Source organism: Xenopus laevis, chromosome 2L (assembly GCF_017654675.1).
Source record: "Xenopus laevis strain J_2021 chromosome 2L, Xenopus_laevis_v10.1, whole genome shotgun sequence".
Taxonomy (NCBI): domain Eukaryota; kingdom Metazoa; phylum Chordata; class Amphibia; order Anura; family Pipidae; genus Xenopus; species Xenopus laevis.
In genome coordinates, this window is record NC_054373.1 from 55,033,445 (window position 1) to 55,052,103 (window position 18,659).

The window sequence follows — 18,659 nt, forward strand, 5'->3', positions numbered from 1 at the left end:
GTCGAAGGTGAATTTTTCGAATGAAAAAAATTTGAATTTCAAGCTATTTTTGTGTACTTCGACAAGGGAATAGTCCAAATTCTATTCGAATTTGAAAAAAATTTGAAAATTCGAACATCAAATTTTATCATGTACCGTCTCTTTAAAAATTCGACTTCGACCATTCGCCATCTAAAACCTGCTGAATTGCTGTTTTAGCCTATGGGGGACCTCCTAGAACCTATTTGGAGTCAATTGATGGACTTTTCTGGGAAAAACTTCGAAACAAATCCGATCGAATGCGCTATTCCTTTGATTCGTATGATTCGAATTCGGCCGAATACGGACCTATTAGATCAAAAACTGACCTATTCGACCGAAAATAAAAAACTTCAACTTCATTTCAGTTGGTCTTTTTGAATTTCGAAGTTTTTTCAATCGAAAATTCGACCCTTGATATATATGCCCCTTAAAGTGCATATGGGACTTATGGCCAGCAGAGGAAAGATTTTACCCAGTTTTCTTTGTGCATCGGTTTGCCCAGTGGTCCTTATTTGCATCTTTTTGTTTCACAAAACTGCCAAGAACAATAATAACTGCCACTAGGCTGCTGAGAATGTATAAATTGCAATGTTGTGCCACTGTCCCACTAATTGTTATGTAAACGAGACATCTCACATGCTCACATTGTCATCTATTCAAATGGCCCATTGGGCAAACATGTGGATTACTACAGAGTATATATTTCCAGGTTAGCCAATGCATCAATGGGCAATAATTAATGAACAACAGTTTCCACAAACACAATGTACAGTATTTGCCCCACATTTGATCATTCCAGATGATCCTGTAGTGGCTCATCCCAGTGTAGCCAGCTGGTCAAGTCTTTATAAGTTTGTATAATTGCCTAATGAAAAGTGCAGCACTCAGAGAACAAACAGCAAAACAAATACATTAAACAAGTGACATCATTATTGCTAACATATTGTCCACTGCAAATTGCCAGGTCCACCAGCTATGAACAGACAAGATAAAGCCTTCACATTTGGTTCAGCAGAAGTTCTTATGTTTCACAATTAGGTCCAGTGTCAGACTGGGATGCCAGGGGCCCACCAGAAAACCTAAAACCGTGAGCCCGCCAGAAAACCTTAGACAGTGGACCTTTCCAAACTATTATTCCTCCTCTACTCACTCGACCTCTTTATTCTCCTAGTCTTTTATATATAATTACAATATTCTCCCATTATTAAGCATTTTTCCCCATAAAGAAATAGGGAATGACCATGAAATAGGCCAAATGTTTAGAGACAAGAGGGCCCACTAACACCTGGGCCCACTGGGAGTTTTCCTGGTATCCCGGTGGGCCAGTCCGACACTGATTAGGCCTCCTGGGCTCCAGGCTGCACACTGGCTCAAGAGTATTTAAACATTTAACATTACAAGAGTAGAAATATTGCACATTTTCCACGTGTTTTGTGCAGACTGGAGTCACATTGGTGTAAACAGAATTTAATCTTGTGCTACAGATTCAAGGGTAGTGTTATTACTCCATATAGCCAATGGGCTCTTTTGATAGGTTAAATCTGATGTCTGTCTTTTCAGTCTGGGCTGATGACATCATCTTGATCAACATTGTTACTCTAAAGGAAAAAAAAGAATTTAATTGCAGACACTGCTTTTTAAATGCAAATTAATTATACAAACAATATGATGATGATGACACTGTCAAATTCAAATGAATTTCTCCACCTTATCCACATAAGCTCTTTTTCACAGGGGCATCATGTATTGGTTATTAATTGTTTTGTATGTTTTCTTGTATCCTTAATAAATACACCCATTTATTGTACAATGCTGCTGAATATATTGCCATCTTATAAATAAATGTTATTATTATTATTATTATTATTATTGTTATTATTATTATTATTACGGTTATGGGACCTGTTACCCAGGGAATCATTTTAAAAAATTAGAATTTTGGGGATAAGATGGAGTCCATGGGAGACAGCCTTTCCATAATTCTGAGTATTCTGGATAATGAGTTTCCGGATAACGGATGCCTTACCGGTATTATTATTATTACAGGTAAGGGACTTGTTATCCAGAATGCTTGGGACCTGGGGTTTTCCAGATAACGGATCTTTCTGTAATTTGGATCTTCATACCCAGTCTACTAGAAAATCATGTAAATATTAAATAAACCCAGTAGGCTGGTTTTGCTTCCAATAAGGATTCCTTATATCTTAGTTGGGATCAAGTACAAGGTACAGTTTTACTATTACATAGAAAAAGGAAATCATGTTTAAACAAATGGATTATTTGTATACAATGGAGTCTATTGGAGATGGCCTTCCTGTAATTCACAACTTTTTGGATAATGGGTTTCCAGATATCGGGTCCCATGCCTTTATTTTTATTATTTCCGTTATCCGGAAACCCATTATCCAGAAAGCTCGGAATTATGGAAAGGCCATCTCCCGTATACTACATTATAATCAAATAGTCCAAATTTTCAAAAATTATTTCTTTTTTCTCTGTAATGATGAAACAGTACATTGTACTTGATCCCGACTAAGATAAAATGAATGCTTGTTAAATCAGATTATTATTTTTTTTTTTAATATTTAAATGATTTTCTAGTAGACTTAAGGTATGAAGATCCAAATTATGGAAAGATGCATTATTTGGAAAAAACCCCAGGTTCAGAGCATTCTGGATAACAGGTCCCATACCTGTATTTTAATTATTATTATTATTATAATTATTATTATAATTAATTATTAATAATAATAATAAAAGTGTGTCTTTTTCAGACCTCTAAAATGTAAAACATTCTAACACAAAGATAATCAACTTTTAACACTACCTGAACATCAGCAACCATTTTAGCTTCCAAATATAAATATGCTACCTAATGAAAACAATTTCTGAAGCTACAGGAAGCAAATAATTTGCTCCACATGACTTATGCCTTACGTTGCTCCCGTTTGATCATGTGCTGTCATTTTTCCTTCATATAATCATCAATGTATTTAGTTAGTTACACATTGTTTACAACCTGAACTAAGGGCTAATTTGTTGCCAGTCTACATTCAACTGCTAATTATACTTCTAATTACTGTTAAAGTAATCATTGGTGACATAATGAAAAAAAAGAAATTGTGCCATAGCCATTGTGCCATTTATATTGTTTAATTTTGATATCTTAGTCAAAGAGGAAATACAGGTTCATCATCCACTTCCAGATTAAACATAAATAATTAGGTTGCACATGCAGAAGATATAACTAGTGGTTCTGTTTATACTGTGCAACACATAACTATTTTCAAGACGTGCCACTACATTGAGGGGGATATTTATCAAAGGTTGAGTTTTAGAGGTTTGCGAGGGTTTTTATACCTCACATTAACTCACAGCTCAAATGTTTCCCTAATTAAAGGAGAAGGAAAGGTTAAAACTAAGTAAGCCTTATCAGAAAGGTCTATATAAATATACCAGTAAACCCTCAAAGTAGTGCTGCCAAAAGAAACACTGCATTTCTTTCCTTCTATTGTGTACACATGGGCTTCTGTATCAGACCTCTGTCTCTTTGTCTTTAACTTACAACATGGCCCATTTTCAGTATTTTAGTTACCATTATCTTTAAAGGGGTGGTATATGTTTAAGTTAACTTTTAGGGGGAAATGTAATAAAAGTCGAAAACGGAAAAACTATTCGCAATGCGAAAAGTTATGCCTTTGCTTTGCGCAAACTTAATATAGCTTTTTCGAACCCGGAAACTGTTTAGCGACCACTTCCAACAGTGGAAGACCATTTGTGAATTTTAAAGTTTTTGCCATTATGCAGTAAATGTAATAAAACTTCTTACTGAAAAAGTCGTTATGTTTGCTACAAAAGATTACGACACTTTTAAGTACTTCTTAAGAGTGTGCAATTAACATTCGCAATGCAACAGTTTAAGGAACAATATTACATTGCGAGATGTGGATTTTTATTCTTATTTTTCTCTTTGCGACTTTAATTAAATTCCCCCCTTAGTAGTGATGGGCGAATTTATTCGCCAGGCGAGAATTCGCGGCGAATTTGCGCGATTCGCGTCCAGCGAATAAATTCGCAAAACGCCAGCGAAAATTCGCGGAAAAAATTCGCCGGCGTCAAAATTTTTTTTTCAAAAAACGGACGCCGGCGTCAAAAACGGGCGCCGGCGTCAAAAACGGGCGCCGGCGTCAAAAACGAGACGCCGGCGCCGTTTCGCGAATTTTTCGCCGTTTCGCGAATTTCGCACGAAATTCCCGAATTTTTCGGCGAAGCGAAACGGCGCAAATTCGCCCATCACTACCCCTTAGTATGTATTTGAATGGCTAATTCTAGGCCATTGCTCTTCATTTTTTTATTTTAATTATTTGACTACTATTATTTGACTACTTCTGACTCTTTCCAGCTTTCATATGGAGGTTGCTGACCCCATCTGAAAACAAATGCTCTGCACAAATGTGTTTTTTATTGCTACTTTTATTACTCATCTTTCTGTTTAGGTCTCTCCTATTCATATTCCAGTCACTTGTGCAGATCAATGTATGGTTGCCTTGGTAATTTTGACCCTCACAACCATATTGCTAAAATTGTAAACTGGAGAGCTGCTGAAGAAATAGCTAAATAAATCAAAAACCACAAACAATAAAAAAATGAAAACCAATTGCAAATTGTCTCAGAATATCACTCCACTCACAGCATCATACTAAAAGTTACTTTAAAGATGAACTACCCCTTTAAATTACCATTTTTCATGTGATAAAACTGGTAAAAATGGCATCCCCCTATTTCTGCACTCAGAATTCGATGCGTCAAAAAAATTCGATGCGTCAAAAAAATTTGGGAGCATCAGAATAGTCGCACGCATAAAAATTTTCTGCGCTGCAAAATTATTCGGACACCCATTGACTTTAATGCATTTGGACAAAATAGGCACGCGTATAAAAATTGTTGCGGGTGTCGGAATTGACACGAGTCAAAATAATTTTGATGCCCATTGACTTCAATGCATTTTGCAAATTTGTTGCAAAGAGCTGCAGGACAAATTCACCCATCACTAGTGGTGATCATTAGTGCAAATAGTGCAATTCTACAGTAAAAGGACTACATTTTATTGTGAGAATGAAAGCACTGCTCTTTAAATACTAGGGGCATATTTTTGCTTCCTCTATTAAAGAGCCACCTGAGGCATCTTGACTCATTAGAGAATCAGCCTATTCAAATGCATCATTATGTCATTAATGACACCGTAGAGTTGGAGATCATATGTGGCCCTCTATCTCTTTGTCTTTTTAACTTTCAAGATGGCCCCAGTCTGTTCTATGGGGATCATTATCATTTTCAGTATTTTTAAAAGACTAATTTTTATATGATAAAAACTGCATAAAAGGTTTGTTCACTACTTAATTGTTGTAGCATTTATTTAATAGCTTTCATTAAAGAAAATGTTTTCTCTTTCCTGTGACAGAGATTCACTCAGAGTCAAGGGCATAGACAATAAAAAGGCAGCTAGGCTGTAATTTAAAAATTGCAGCTAAAATTGAATATACACTTTCCAACAAGCCTTACTGTATATTATCGGAGACAATAAAGGTACAGTACATTTTGCAACAGTTTTGTATTATCCTTACCCATGCTTTTCTGTTGTATGAAGGACACGGAAACGTATCTTGAAGATACTGGTGGCCAAAGCCCATGATTCGATTTACTGGATGACTGGAAATACAAGCCACCTTAGCGGTGAAGTCAATAGAGTATGCAAATTTAATGTCTTCAGGCATCACATCTGAGACTTTGTTTTTTACTTCCTTGTCAACATAAACATCTGCGAGGTGCTTGAATGAGTTGTAGGAAATTTCTCTGAAGAAGGAAGACAGTGTGGGGTCGTCTTTAACCTGTTTGTTTAAAGATTTAGATCAGTTAACCTGAGCAGTATTATCAACAACAAGGCATCTTTCTTCTAATTCTCTATAATAGGAATTTGAATTAAGTCCAGTTTTTTGCAGTCGATTTTTTTGTCCTGAAAAAATGAGCCTTCACCCTTAAAACCTTGATGCATTTCTTAAAGCGATACCGACACATTCTTATAAAAATCAAAGAAATGTGTCCATATCTAGGAGCTGCTACACACCCAAAGCCGCCCCCAGCCATGTGAACCTTCGTTAACCCGACCCTCCGAAAATGTTAACGGATCTTCTGCATTGCTATAGTGACTCTGGGCTGGGCTTCCATAGGCTAATTACAAATGAAAACATCTATTAGCAGTGTCGGAGGGTTGGGTTACTAAGGCTCACAGGGCTGGGGGGCAGCTTTGGGGGGATTTTAGTTAAAATATTCGGCGTGCAGCAGCTCCTAGATATGGACACGTTCTCAGGGTCGGACTGGGCTGTCAGGACACCGGAAAAAAAACCCAGTGGGCCACGGCTCTTGTGGGCCCTGCTGGCCCAGATCCGCACTCAGATTCACAGGATTCTTCCTGCAATAACCTCCCTTTTTTGGCATGGCACTGGGGAGCAGAAGGGGCCCTGGCAGTAGCCCTGGTGGGCCCCAGGGCCCCCCAGTCCGACCCTGCATGTTCCTATGATTTTTATAGGAACATGTCGGTATTGATTTAAGAAATGCATTAAGGTTTTAAGGATGAAGGCATCTCACTTATTCTTTAGGGTGTGTATTTCCCATGCTTGTTACTAATCCTTGACATCACTCGAAGTTTTTAAACATCCTAAATCAGTCATTGCATTCCGTACCTTCTTATTCAGTTCATCTCCTTCTTTCCTTAAGATGGAGACTATTTTTTTAATTAGGACTTCTGTAAAAAAAAACACACAATAACAGTAATCATTTATGTGTACAGAACAAAATATCTTGACTAGTGAGGAATACAAAGCAATACAAACTACAAAGGATTTTTAACCAAGGTTAAAAATGCTATGTACCAAAGCACCCGAGGGCGGTGAAAATTAAAGTGCTTGAAGCAGAAAGTACTGGAAGTTACCCTTCAAAGAAGAAGTTATTGCATAGCCGTAGTCAGATTTCAGCCAGTAATATAACCCAAACGTCCTTGTTACATTTTAAAATCCTTAGTCACAAATTGTGTGTGATAATTCTGTTTCATACTGTATAATTTTTTCCTAAATGCATCTCCATACCTTATACCAGATAACATAGACGCATAATTTGAGGTGCATGTTGATCTAGGTAGTACAGAGCCTGTTGTAAGATGACTATTAAACTATAGAAAATTTGTGTATCTGTAATTTTGTCTAGGGTGGGACAAGGTTGCCCTACAAATAAATTGCATTGATGTTACCGGTAGTGACTGGTGGATATATTAGTCATCGCTAGATGCGGGCATAGAGTGGTGGGAAGCATTGTACCTTTAAAGGAGAAGGAAAGCTCCAAGACAGTTTATTGCCAAGAGATTAGCCACAATAGTGCAAGCTAGAACGCTATATTTATTCTGCAGAATGCTTTACCATACCTGAGTAAACAGCTCTAGACACTGTCTCTGTTTGTTTAGGATAGAAGCTGCCATATAAGCTTGGTGTGACATCACTTCCTGCCTGAGTCTCTCCCTGCTCACTTACAGCTCTGAGCTCAGATTACAGTAGGGATGGGAGGAGGAAGGGAGAGAGGAGCAAACTGAGCATGCTCATGCCCTGCCCTGGAGGTTTATGCTGAACACAGGAAGTCTGATACAGAAGCCCATGTGTACACAATAGAAGGAAATACATGATGTGTTTCTTTTGACAGAGGCTCAGAGCAGCATTACTTTGAGGGTTTACTGGTGTATTTATATAGACCTTTCTGATAAAGCTTACTTAATTTTAGCCTTTCCTTCTCCTTTAAATCATAATAGTATGAAACCCTTTTTCTTAGATGATCAGTTCACTCACCAGGATCCTCTGCTTGCTCGCTGGTTAGTTCACCCCCAAAACTCTCCTTCCTTGAATGTGCAGCCAGGTTGTCGCTTTCTTTAACAATTTGTTCAATCTCATCCGTCACTTTATCATAAAAGTGATCTTTATTTTTTTTACCTTAATAAACAAAACAAAGATAATTAAAATTTTATAGGACAAATAACGTGACTTTTGGTATTATTAATGTGCTTTATTCCCCTTTATTTTTCCCCTTACATTTGTCTCTCTCTCAGACACATTTTCTTTCTTTGAGGATAGTGTGTTGCTTTAATTGTTTTATGACAATATGCTTGGAATAAGCACGTAGCCTAAAGATCATAATCAATTTTATGTGCTTTCTAGTAAATCACGTCGTTTTCCATGTAGGCTAATTTTAGTAGCATGGGCTAAAGTGCAAAGTGCAAGAAATAGGTGCACAAAACCAAGCTTTTCACATGCTGTACTCTGTCCCATGATTAGGGCAAATACCCACATCACTTCAGTGAATACAGCAATGCCTTCCTTCAACAGTGCTGTTTTATGAGGTGCAGACTTGGTGCAGTGTACCCTTTGTGGACCCACTTGTGGGGGTAAATTGGTATGTGTTTTGTACCTTTGGTGTTATGCTTTATATAACTGGGGCAAATTCACTAAGATTCGTAGTTGCGCCAGGTGTAACTTCGCCGCACTTCGCCACACTTCGCCAGACATAGTTTCGCTAGCGCTCCGCAAATTCACTAAAATCCGAAGTTGTGCTCAGGGGTAGCGTAAGGTTGCGAAGTTGCGCTAGCGTTGATTCGCTAAGCGAAGCGAAGTTACGCTAGCAATGGTTAATTTGCATACGGCGCCAAATTCAAATTTCAATGGAGGAATATGTAGCAGCACTTCAAATGCCTGGGAAACCTTCAAAACATCAAATAAAATTTTTATTTTGCCCTACACATGTGCCCACTGTATAGTTAAGTTGCCATGAGTCAGGAAATGTAGGGGGGAAGGAGGGGAGCCCCAAAAATGTTTTCAATCTTTTTCAGCCTATCACCCATAATATAGAAAAAACGCCAGCGTTTTTTGGGATTTAGAAAAAATTTGAACTTTTTTTGAAGCAATCCCTATCTACTCTATTGCGCTTCGCCTGGTCTGAGGTGGCGAAGGAAGTCTAGCGTAAAAGGTAGCGTTCATTACAATGCGCGCGTTAGTGAATTTGCGTAGTTACGTCCGTTGCACAAATTCGCCAGGCGTAAGGGTGCGAAGTAACACTAGCGAATGTATGCCAGCGTTCGTTAGTGAATTTGCGAAGTAACGGAAATGACCAACGCTAGCGAATTGACGCTAGCGTTAGGCTCTTCGGTGCTAAGTGAATTTGCCCCACTGTGTGCTGAGCCCCTTTGAAATTTTTTTGTGAGGGGGCCACGTGCCGTGCCATTAAGCTGCTGCTCATGGGGCTGGAGCAACGGCCACTTAATTATTTTCCTGAGTGATACAAATTTACTCTATACTGAAGAGTTTTGCTTTGTTTGGGTAACTGTAAAGAGAAGTGGCATAGTTTATACATCAGACTTAATATTAAATGAACACCTACTTCCTCGGAATGAAGACGGCCTGCAAATGTTCTGCAATTGAAGGACTGTGGGTCTTTTTGGTTTACTGTTGCACTCGAAATCTGCTTCTGCATGGCTTACATGAACTTCTTCAGCAGCTTTCTTTTTAAAAGAAAATGCTTTTCTGATGCTATTTTTCCTTCCAATAGTTTTTTTGGGTGGCTGAGGACAGACGGCCTCAGAGGAAATGGTTGTGTTATCTTCTGGCACACAGCTAGTAGTCCTCTCCTCTTTTTTGTCATCTTTCTTTTTAAATAATAAACCAAAAAAGTTCTTAAACCAAGCATTTGCAGTGTCTGTGCTTTTGACCAGGTTTGGTTTTGCTGCTTCATCAGTCGTGCTCATTATTTTTACATTTTCTTCTGTCTGTGCTTCTTTAGTTTCAGTCGTTTGTTGTGCAAGTTTGCTTTCCTTCATTATGACACTCAGTGGGCTAGGTCTGGAAATATCACTAGCTGATCTCTGAACTTCTTTCTGCCTTTTCACAGTTCCTTTGTATCCAGTCTTTTCAGAAGAGTTGCTTAAGCTTCGTTTCACATACCTCTCAAGCACCTTTTTGGCTTCTTGTTTGTCTAAAGAGGAGAACTTTCCTCTTTGTTTGGTCTCCATCTTAAGACTGTTTGTTCTTTCCATATGATGATACCTGCATTAAGAAGATAAATTATTTTTTACTAACCAAGTCAGTCTTTGTGAAATATAAGTAATATATAAAATTTCCTTTATCAAAGACAGACACATAAAAAGATAGGGTTTTGCCTTCACACTTATTTATTTTAGATCTACTAAATAACTGTACAATTAAAAACATAAATCTGCATGTTCAATAAAAGTCTTGTCAATTAAGTTTTCCTTCACTCACACTCAGACAGTGACCAGCATTATAAAAAGTTAAGGCCTTTTATCAACAAGCCTCAAATAAATATATTACACAGTCTTTAACCAACCATCCTTTAGTTTACATAGCTCTTATCTTTATATACCCAACATTTAACTAAATGAATACAGTAGCAAATTGGGTCATGTATGATAGTTTGATTATTACAAAAGGTTGGGTGTTAATCATTTAACATGTGATTAAAGAAGTGGTTCACCTTTAAGTTACTTTTTAGTATGTTATAGAATGGCTAATTCAAAGCAACTTTTCAATTGGTCTTCATTATTTATTTTTTAGAGTTTTCTAAATAATTTGTTGCCTTCTTCTGACTCTTTACATCATTCAAATGGAGATCACTGGCCCCATCTAAACCAACAAATGCTCTGTAATGCTACAAATGCATTGTTATTGCTACTTTTTATTATTCATCTTTCTATTCGGGCCTTCTCCTATTCATATTCCAGTCTCTTATTCAAATCAATGCATAGTTGCTAGGATAACTTGGACCCTAGAAACCAGAATGCTGAAATTGCCCACCGGAGAGCTTCTAAATAAAAAAAGCTACATAACTCAAAAAAACATATATAATAAGAAATAAAAACCAATGGCAAATTGATTCAGAATATCACTTCCTAAATCTTACTAAACGTTAATCTAAAGGTGAATAACCCCTATAAAGGAGAAGGAAACCCTTTTGGCGCAGAACCCCTCCCACCCATAGGATCAGAGGGCAGGGTATACATTTGAAAACTGAAAAAATACTACTACAGAAGTGATAAAAACATTGACTTTTATTGTCCAGGGACCTGCTGCCCTGTGTACATTGTAATCATTTTATCGTAATGCCTTCATACTCAGAGACAGATGGCCACTATCAGGCACTGGAACAAATTAGTGTACATCCACAGCTTCTCTTCATAGGTCATAAAAACTCAAAACAAAATCATAAAAGAGTCATAAAATAGAGAAAAAAATGTTTTTATTTGAAAAAGATAATTTTGGGTACACCCTCACAAATACAAAATACTGGGCTAAATGCAGTTATGGCTCAATCTCCGGCTGAATAGCTGTTTGCAGAAACCAAACCACTGAGATACAGCATTATCTGAGCAACCAGAGTGACAAGTGCTCCCTAGCTCTTATCACTAGGGCTTATCCAAGCCAAGCAAGACCTGCTGCTGGAGGGACCATTGTGGCTGTGAAAACAACTAATGCTACTATGCTTTAGAGTTAGAGCAAACAGAATCAACAGAAGTAAGAGAAAACAGACTTACTTTTCCGGACAGATACTTTTGAGTGGCAGTTCTAATATACAAGAGAAACAGGCTAAGACTATTTGGAGTGTACTGTGGTGCCTGTTAAATAGCTTTTCTGGTAAGACACTAGTAGGATCCTGTGTTGGAGATAGCTGTAAGACACTCCTTCCCCTAATTCCTATCCAGTCAAATAATGTTAACCAAAGCTATGATTGCTAGCCTCTTTAGGGTAAGGTCACACCTGGAGATCCGGGAGACTAATCGCCTCTTCTTTGGGGCGACTAATCTCCCGCCTGCTACAATGAAAAAACGCCTGCAGCATGGCACTCCATTTTCCGAAGTCTCCAGAAGTTTCCTTTCCACCATGTGCTGTTTGTTTAAAAGGGGATAACCTGGGTGAGAGAGTCTCCAAAAAATCCCACAAGATTATCGACTAATGATCTCTAGTTGCTAATGAGAAAAAAATCCTATCTTCCTTACATAAACGTAACAGTGGCAGTCATGTCCATCAGCAATGGCAGTTATGGTTAACACAAGAACTCTATATCTATATTTGGGACAAAGTAAAGCTATCCTACATTAACTACATTTGACAGAATTGGACTAAAAATGTGACAGCTTTAGTATGTTTTGAGAAAGAAATTTTCTGCTTGTCTCCCTCTCCTTTCATTCTTGCATTCACCCACATGCATGTTTTTCACATTATCTAGTTATTATCTATTAAAAAAGGAAGTTCTATCATTTGAGATTAGAAGACAAGATGATACTGAATGTCTGGAAATCACCTGGCTGGTTTATTGCAATGACTTTTGGTTTCACTATTCAGTCCCTGAACTGTACTACTAGAAACATGTTTGTTGGTATTTGAACTCTGTGCACAGAACTGTAACCTGATACAGGTGTTTATTAGTGTGCCAGACGGACACCGATACTAGAGTTATTGATGTGCCAGATGGACACTGATACTCGCCTTCAGCTAATAGTACTCATCAATACAACACACTGATGTGATTATTCCCCTGAATTCAACTATACACAGCCTGACACTCTCTCTGAGTTTCTCATAAACGACAAGATTTCTCATGTAAGCCAAGCAATCAAAATTATAATCATATCATAATGTGGACTCTAAACTCTTTCGCATATGACACAATAGATCTTTCAGCGATCTTAGTAACTAATTGCATCTGAAATCACTTGGCACATGTAAATTGAACACGATACAGGTTATTCATTTCATTTAAGGTGAAATTTACTTATGTACTTGTGTTTCTGCAAACAGATTCTTTTGTAGTAAGGTGGAATGATTGTACAAAATCACCTAACAATGATGTTAAAAGTCACCTACCTGTATTTATTATGTATGTATATTAAATTAGAACCCCCTGTTTTGCATTTTTCAGGGGATCAGGAAAAAAATGATGTAAAATTTTCCCAGTATATGGGTAGCTAGTTTCACAAAAAGGAGGAGGAGATGGTTATACAGCTGATTATTATGCAGGTTTTTCTGCTTGGCACAATTAAAATTATATATTTTTACAAAACCAATCAAATATTTTTTTCATTATTATAACTGCACTAAGCCAGAAAAAAGCTAACTGCCCACTGTTGCTATAGAAAACTGATCAGGGCAAACTCTGTATCATTCTTACTACATAACCTACATACCCTATTACTACATAACCAATTAGTGTTATCCAGTTTGTATGGATTTTTGTCTGTTTCCATATTACATTACATTAGGACATGTGATTTATTCCATTAATTACTGCATTATACATTGTGCGAAATGCAGTTTCTGTTGACCATATCAGGTTTTGTGTGCACAGCACAGTTTCTCACATAACCCTCCACATCATATCATATGACTACTTATGTTGTTTTGCTTTTCCCATGAACAGTTTCAGTTTTTTAACACTAGCCTTTTGTTAGCTGGAATATTTATCATTCGTTTTTGCATATGTAAAATGAAATGTAAATGAATGATGTGTGTTAGTTATGCTCCATGTTGTGTATACCAAATTGGTCCACTAGAAAGCAGAGTTTTATTTCTATGTTGTTTCACTCTTAAGGTGGCCATACAAGCACAGATATTATTGCACTAAACAGAGCAAAAGACTTGGATATCGGTTGGCTCGTCGATCGGCCAAGTCGGAAAGACAAGCATTGACCAGGGTTTACTGCTGCATCATCAGATACAGGTAGAAATCCTGTATATCTGATGATTCAGGCTAATGCTTGCAGGAAAGTTTATAATTGTAACATGTATGGCCACCTTTAGTTTGTGCTATTCACTTGTTTTTTGCTCCACCATACAGGGTAGTTGCAATGGAGAAGTGAATTCTGCATGCCTGGTGATTAAGTACAATCCTTGTTGATTGTACGTCATATATGGTGGGTTGTAGAAATGAAAAGAAGTAAAACCCCTCTCTATTCAATTGACCACCAATTAAAGAAAATTCAAGTATTAGTGCAGCAGTGTCAGAGTTTATTAACAGTTTCGTTAACGGTTACTAACCCAGTGTTGCTTCAATTATTGGGCAGCCATTGCTGGGTTACCCAATAAAGTGCTATGTGCTAGGTGCTAATAATAATAAGCACATAGCACTTTATTGGGTAACCCAGCAATGGCTGCCCAATAATTGAAGCAACACTGGGTTAGTAACCGTTAACGAAACTGTTAATAAACTCTGACACTGCTGCACTAATACTTGAATTTTCTTTAATTGGTGGTCAATTGAATAGAGAGGGGTTTTACTTCTTTTCATTTCTATAACACATTATTTTGGTAATCACACCTCTTTCGTTCGGAAAACGTATTGCTTTTTTAGGAAGGTACACTGAACAATTCTTTCTTTATATATGGTGGGTTGGGCATTTTAGGAGCAATGCTTCCAAAGACAATGTTTCCCTGGCATGAAATGCTGCATTCAGTCTACTTACAAGCAGGTCATTTTCTATACAGATATTAGCTTAACAAGCCAATGAACCACCTCTATCAGTTTGGGAAAGGAATCATAGGCCAACCAAGACCTGCCTGGGGGCCTCACTTCTAGTTAGACTGATCAGTACAAATATACTGGGTATTATCTACCCACTAGGAAACATACACAGTTGCAAGTCATGTTAAACATCCAAGGCAAACTTTCAACTAAAAGCATAAGTGGTGTAGGTATGTACTTCCATCTAGTCGAAACAAAACATGCATTTTCCATTTTTCAAAACATTTGCAAAATGACAATTTTTCTGACCTAAAAACTGTTTTACTGACATTTCCTACCAGAAGCAACAGAAATAGAAATAGAAATAAAACTGTAAGTAAATTAGACCTCTGCAATATTTTATTCAATTATTCAATTCAAGAATAATGAGCATCACAATATGGGGGGACAGTATATATTAACCATCTATGCTAATAATGTCTGTTCTCTGTCTCTTTCTGCCTTAATAATAATTACAATAATAATAATAAATAATAATAAATAGTGCCATTTGGAAGGAATAGCTCATTTACAGTTCCAAGTGCAAAGCACTCAAATGGATGAATAATGAGCTCACATTGGTGCTATTCACAAAGGAGTTTGTATGTATACATGTTCCCATCGAACTTTGATGGGTTTTAAATTATTGTGACTATATTTAACCTGCAGCTAAAACTGTTCTCTGGATCACTGACAAAAAAGCAAAAACAATTGTATTTTTTGTGAGGATGTAATGTTATTGTTATGTGTATCCAGTTCCTCTACTATTCATCTAAAATTGCAAGCCCAACAGCTGCACAAAGAAAATTATTACAAAAAAAAAAAACGGTTGCAAATTCTGGTAGTATTCCACTGTCCAAGTTAACAATATGGTGAAGGATTGCTTTACAGTTAGTTCAGTGGTATATTCAATGGCAGTTAATGATGTGTATTACCTTAATGTTTCTTCCATTGCTGACTTCCCCGGCTGCTGGAACATCAACTTTACTACATTGTGGGAAGTACAACAGGTTAAGTATCAGAGAGCAGGTGAGCTCATGGCCTAATATTAGTCTGCCAATGGGCTCACAGTCTGATATTTCAGCACCGCCTCCACCTCACACAAACACCGAGAATTCCACCACGAGTAGATACTGTACATAATACAAGTACACTTCCTCGTCATGTGGCTTTGTTGAAATAAATGACTTCCTGTTTACAGCCATATCAGGGCAAAGTCCACTGTTAAATTGAAAGCTAAAATTATTCTTGGTAAATCCTGAGTTTCTTGTAAGGCGCAATGCAGAAACACAAGCAGAGCTAAACTGTAATAAACACTAATAATGCAAAAGTTCCCTTTCATAGAAAAAAAAAACAACCAAAAAAAGGTTCTGCAAACTGTGCTCCCTGTGTCATTTGGGTCATATCTGTTATAGAACAGGTCTTAGATCTGTTATCTTTACTTATGAAAGTATTCCATTCACAGAAACTAACAGGGAGGAACCTGACCATCAGGACTAATAGCAGAAGTGATATGACTTATCTGTTTTCTTTAAATAAAAGTCACATGAACCAAAGTCTGTTAAAATAACCCAGATCACAACCTGTTTGCTATTTTTTTGGAATTTATCTAACTAGCAGTTCAAAACAATTTGTTAGTCCAATGAGTTCTTGTTTAGGATGTTGAATTCCATAAAAGGGTATGGGCAATGCTGAATTGTTTATTTTTTTAATTACATCCACTTCCCTTGAAGAGCAGACACACTTGCCAGGGATATGGCAACATTTAATTCAATCTCCATAAATAATTACATTATTAAAGATTGATCATTGCAGTAACAAATCATGATTGTTATCTTTTGATTCTATAATGATCCTAGGTGAATCAGCCCCTAAGTTTTCACTGCTGTCGTTAAAACACTGGTGGCGAAAACCACACCTTGCGTAGGAAAAACTGACAGGCACAGCATCTTGGCTGGATTTCAACCTGATAATAAACACACATAATTTGTGTGTAAGATACCTTAAATGGTTCTGGAAGATCTGGGCACACCTTGCTGCTTTTTATTATTGTAATTGTGTAAGGCATCGACATTACTGATTAGATGGGTATGTCTCCTTTATTTAGTTATTTAGCTGCATTTTGCCAGTGCCAGGCCAAGCCGACTGGGCACCCTAGGCATCCCGGCAGGCCACTGCTCTCCCCTTCGTGCTCGCGTGAGTGAACACTCTCCTCTGTGCGTGCACCCCCAAACTTAGTGTGCGTATGCATGCACAGAGTGCCGGAGGGGAGGGCAGGGGAGAGCACCGGAGGGGAATGGCAGGGGAAAGCTCGGGAAGGGAAGGGAGAGGGAGGGGAAAGCGCTGGAAGGGAGAGCAGCAAACATGGACTGACAGTAGACAGAAGACAGGTACCTGCCCAGCAATCCCCATTCATTGCACCCTAGGCAGGTGCCTCTTCTTTCTACCCCTAGTTCTGACCCTGCATTTTTTACTCATGCAGTTTCTCCTATATTTAGCCATCCTATGTGGTATTTTGTGTCACCCTAGGCAGTTACATTCCTTTCCTGAGGTTAAAGGAACAGTTCAGTGTACAAATAAAACCTGGGTAATTAGAAAGGCTGTGCAAAATAGAAAATGTTTCTAATATAGTTAGTTAGCCAAAAATGTAATCTATAAATGACCCATGTGGCCCCCCTCAAGTCACTGATTGATCAGTGAAAACCAAGGGGCAAATTTACTAAAGGGCGAAGTGGCTAAAGCTAGTGTAAATTCGCCAGCGCAACGTCATTTTGCCACTTCGCCGATTTACTAACGGGTGTTGGCGTAAATTCGCTAGAGAAGTGGACCTACTATAGAGCTACTTCACACCCTTACTCCAGACGAAATTGCGCTCTGTCGAAGGGACGTGAACGTTACCTCTTGCGCCAGACTTTACTTCACCACCTCAGACCAGGCAATGTGCAATAGAGTAGATAGAGCTTGCTTAAAAAAAAAGTTTACATTTTTACTAAGTCCCAAAAAATGTTGACGTCTTTTACTTTTTTAAGGGTGATAGGCTGAAAAAGATCGTAATTTTTTTTGGGGGGTACCCTCCTTCCCCTACATTTCCTAACATATGGCACCTAAACTATACAGTGGGCACATGTATAGGGCAAAATAACAACTCTATTTTATTTTATGATGGTTTCCCAGGCTTGTGTATACGGCCATTGTACTTTAACTGCACGCCAAATGCAAATTTGCAATCACTAGCGTAACTTCAAAACACTGATCGTAACATCGCTAGCCCAACTTCGCAAACGATCGGTAACTTGTTCGCAAATTCGGATCTTTGTGAATTTGTGCAACCCTGGCAAATCTACGCCTGGCGAAGTGCGGCAAAGTGCAGCGAAGCCAATGCCGTGCAACTTCAAAGGTAAGTAAATTTGCCCCCAAGAGAGCTGCAAAGCAGGAAGTAATGTTCTGGCTATTATATTATCTAACTAACTATATTGAAAATATTTTTTATTTCACACAGCCTCTCTATTTTTTTTATTTTATTTACCCATCTTTTATTTTTATACTGAACAATTCCTTTAAGAGTAATTTGATGTTAGGTTAAGTAATGCCCAGTAGGTGGCAGTATTTTTCTGTATAAAAGGGAGAGCACATGTGTGCTTTCGGGGCTCTTCTGTTTCCCACCTAGTGGGAAACAAATTTGAGTCAGCTTGAATCCCCTGGCTTTAAATGGATGTAGGTGCACATTATGTCTTCCAGATATTTTAAATAAATGATCGGGTCTGTAACCTGTACAGGGTTAACAAGCATCCTACTACATCTAAAGACATTGTAACACTATGTGTGTTAAAAATGTATCCTTATGTTAATCTGTTGCCAGTAGATGGTGAATTGCTGTCTATAAAAAGGCTCTGCCATTGAATTTTGAATAAAGGCATTTTTAAACAACTTGTTGCTGTACGAAGATTTTTCACTTTTTTCACCTAGTGGGTACAGGATTGGGTCTGGGCAGGTGTCAGGCCTGGTTTGGGAAAGGTAAGTTAGCGATAGCAGACTGG

The 18,659-nt window shown here is 37.8% G+C and overlaps 1 protein-coding gene across 1 annotated transcript; it reads right to left on the minus strand.

The window, feature by feature from the left end:
* Window positions 1-1,288: 1,288 nt before the first annotated feature.
* Window positions 1,289-15,737, minus strand: XB5809687.L (uncharacterized XB5809687 L homeolog). Its single transcript, XM_018246350.2, has 6 exons — window positions 15,558-15,737; window positions 9,493-10,154; window positions 7,911-8,051; window positions 6,762-6,823; window positions 5,646-5,909; window positions 1,289-1,619 (listed from the first exon to the last, which is right to left on the minus strand). The coding sequence occupies exons 1-6, from the start codon at window positions 15,599-15,601 to the stop codon at window positions 1,578-1,580; spliced, it is 1,215 nt and encodes a 404-aa protein (XP_018101839.1). The 5' UTR covers window positions 15,602-15,737; the 3' UTR covers window positions 1,289-1,577.
* Window positions 15,738-18,659: the final 2,922 nt, after the last annotated feature.

Excerpts from the sequence above, each read along its gene's own strand:
- XB5809687.L (XM_018246350.2), bottom strand. The coding sequence starts at position 15,601 with ATGTTCCAGCAGCCGGGGAAGTCAGCAATGGAAGAAACATTAAG. Across the intron at positions 6,824-7,910 it reads CGAGCAAGCAGAGGATCCTG|AAGTCCTAATTAAAAAAATA; the intron begins GTGAGTGAACTG and ends TTTTTTTTACAG. Across the intron at positions 1,620-5,645 it reads CATACAACAGAAAAGCATGG|AGTAACAATGTTGATCAAGA; the intron begins GTAAGGATAATA and ends TTTTTCCTTTAG.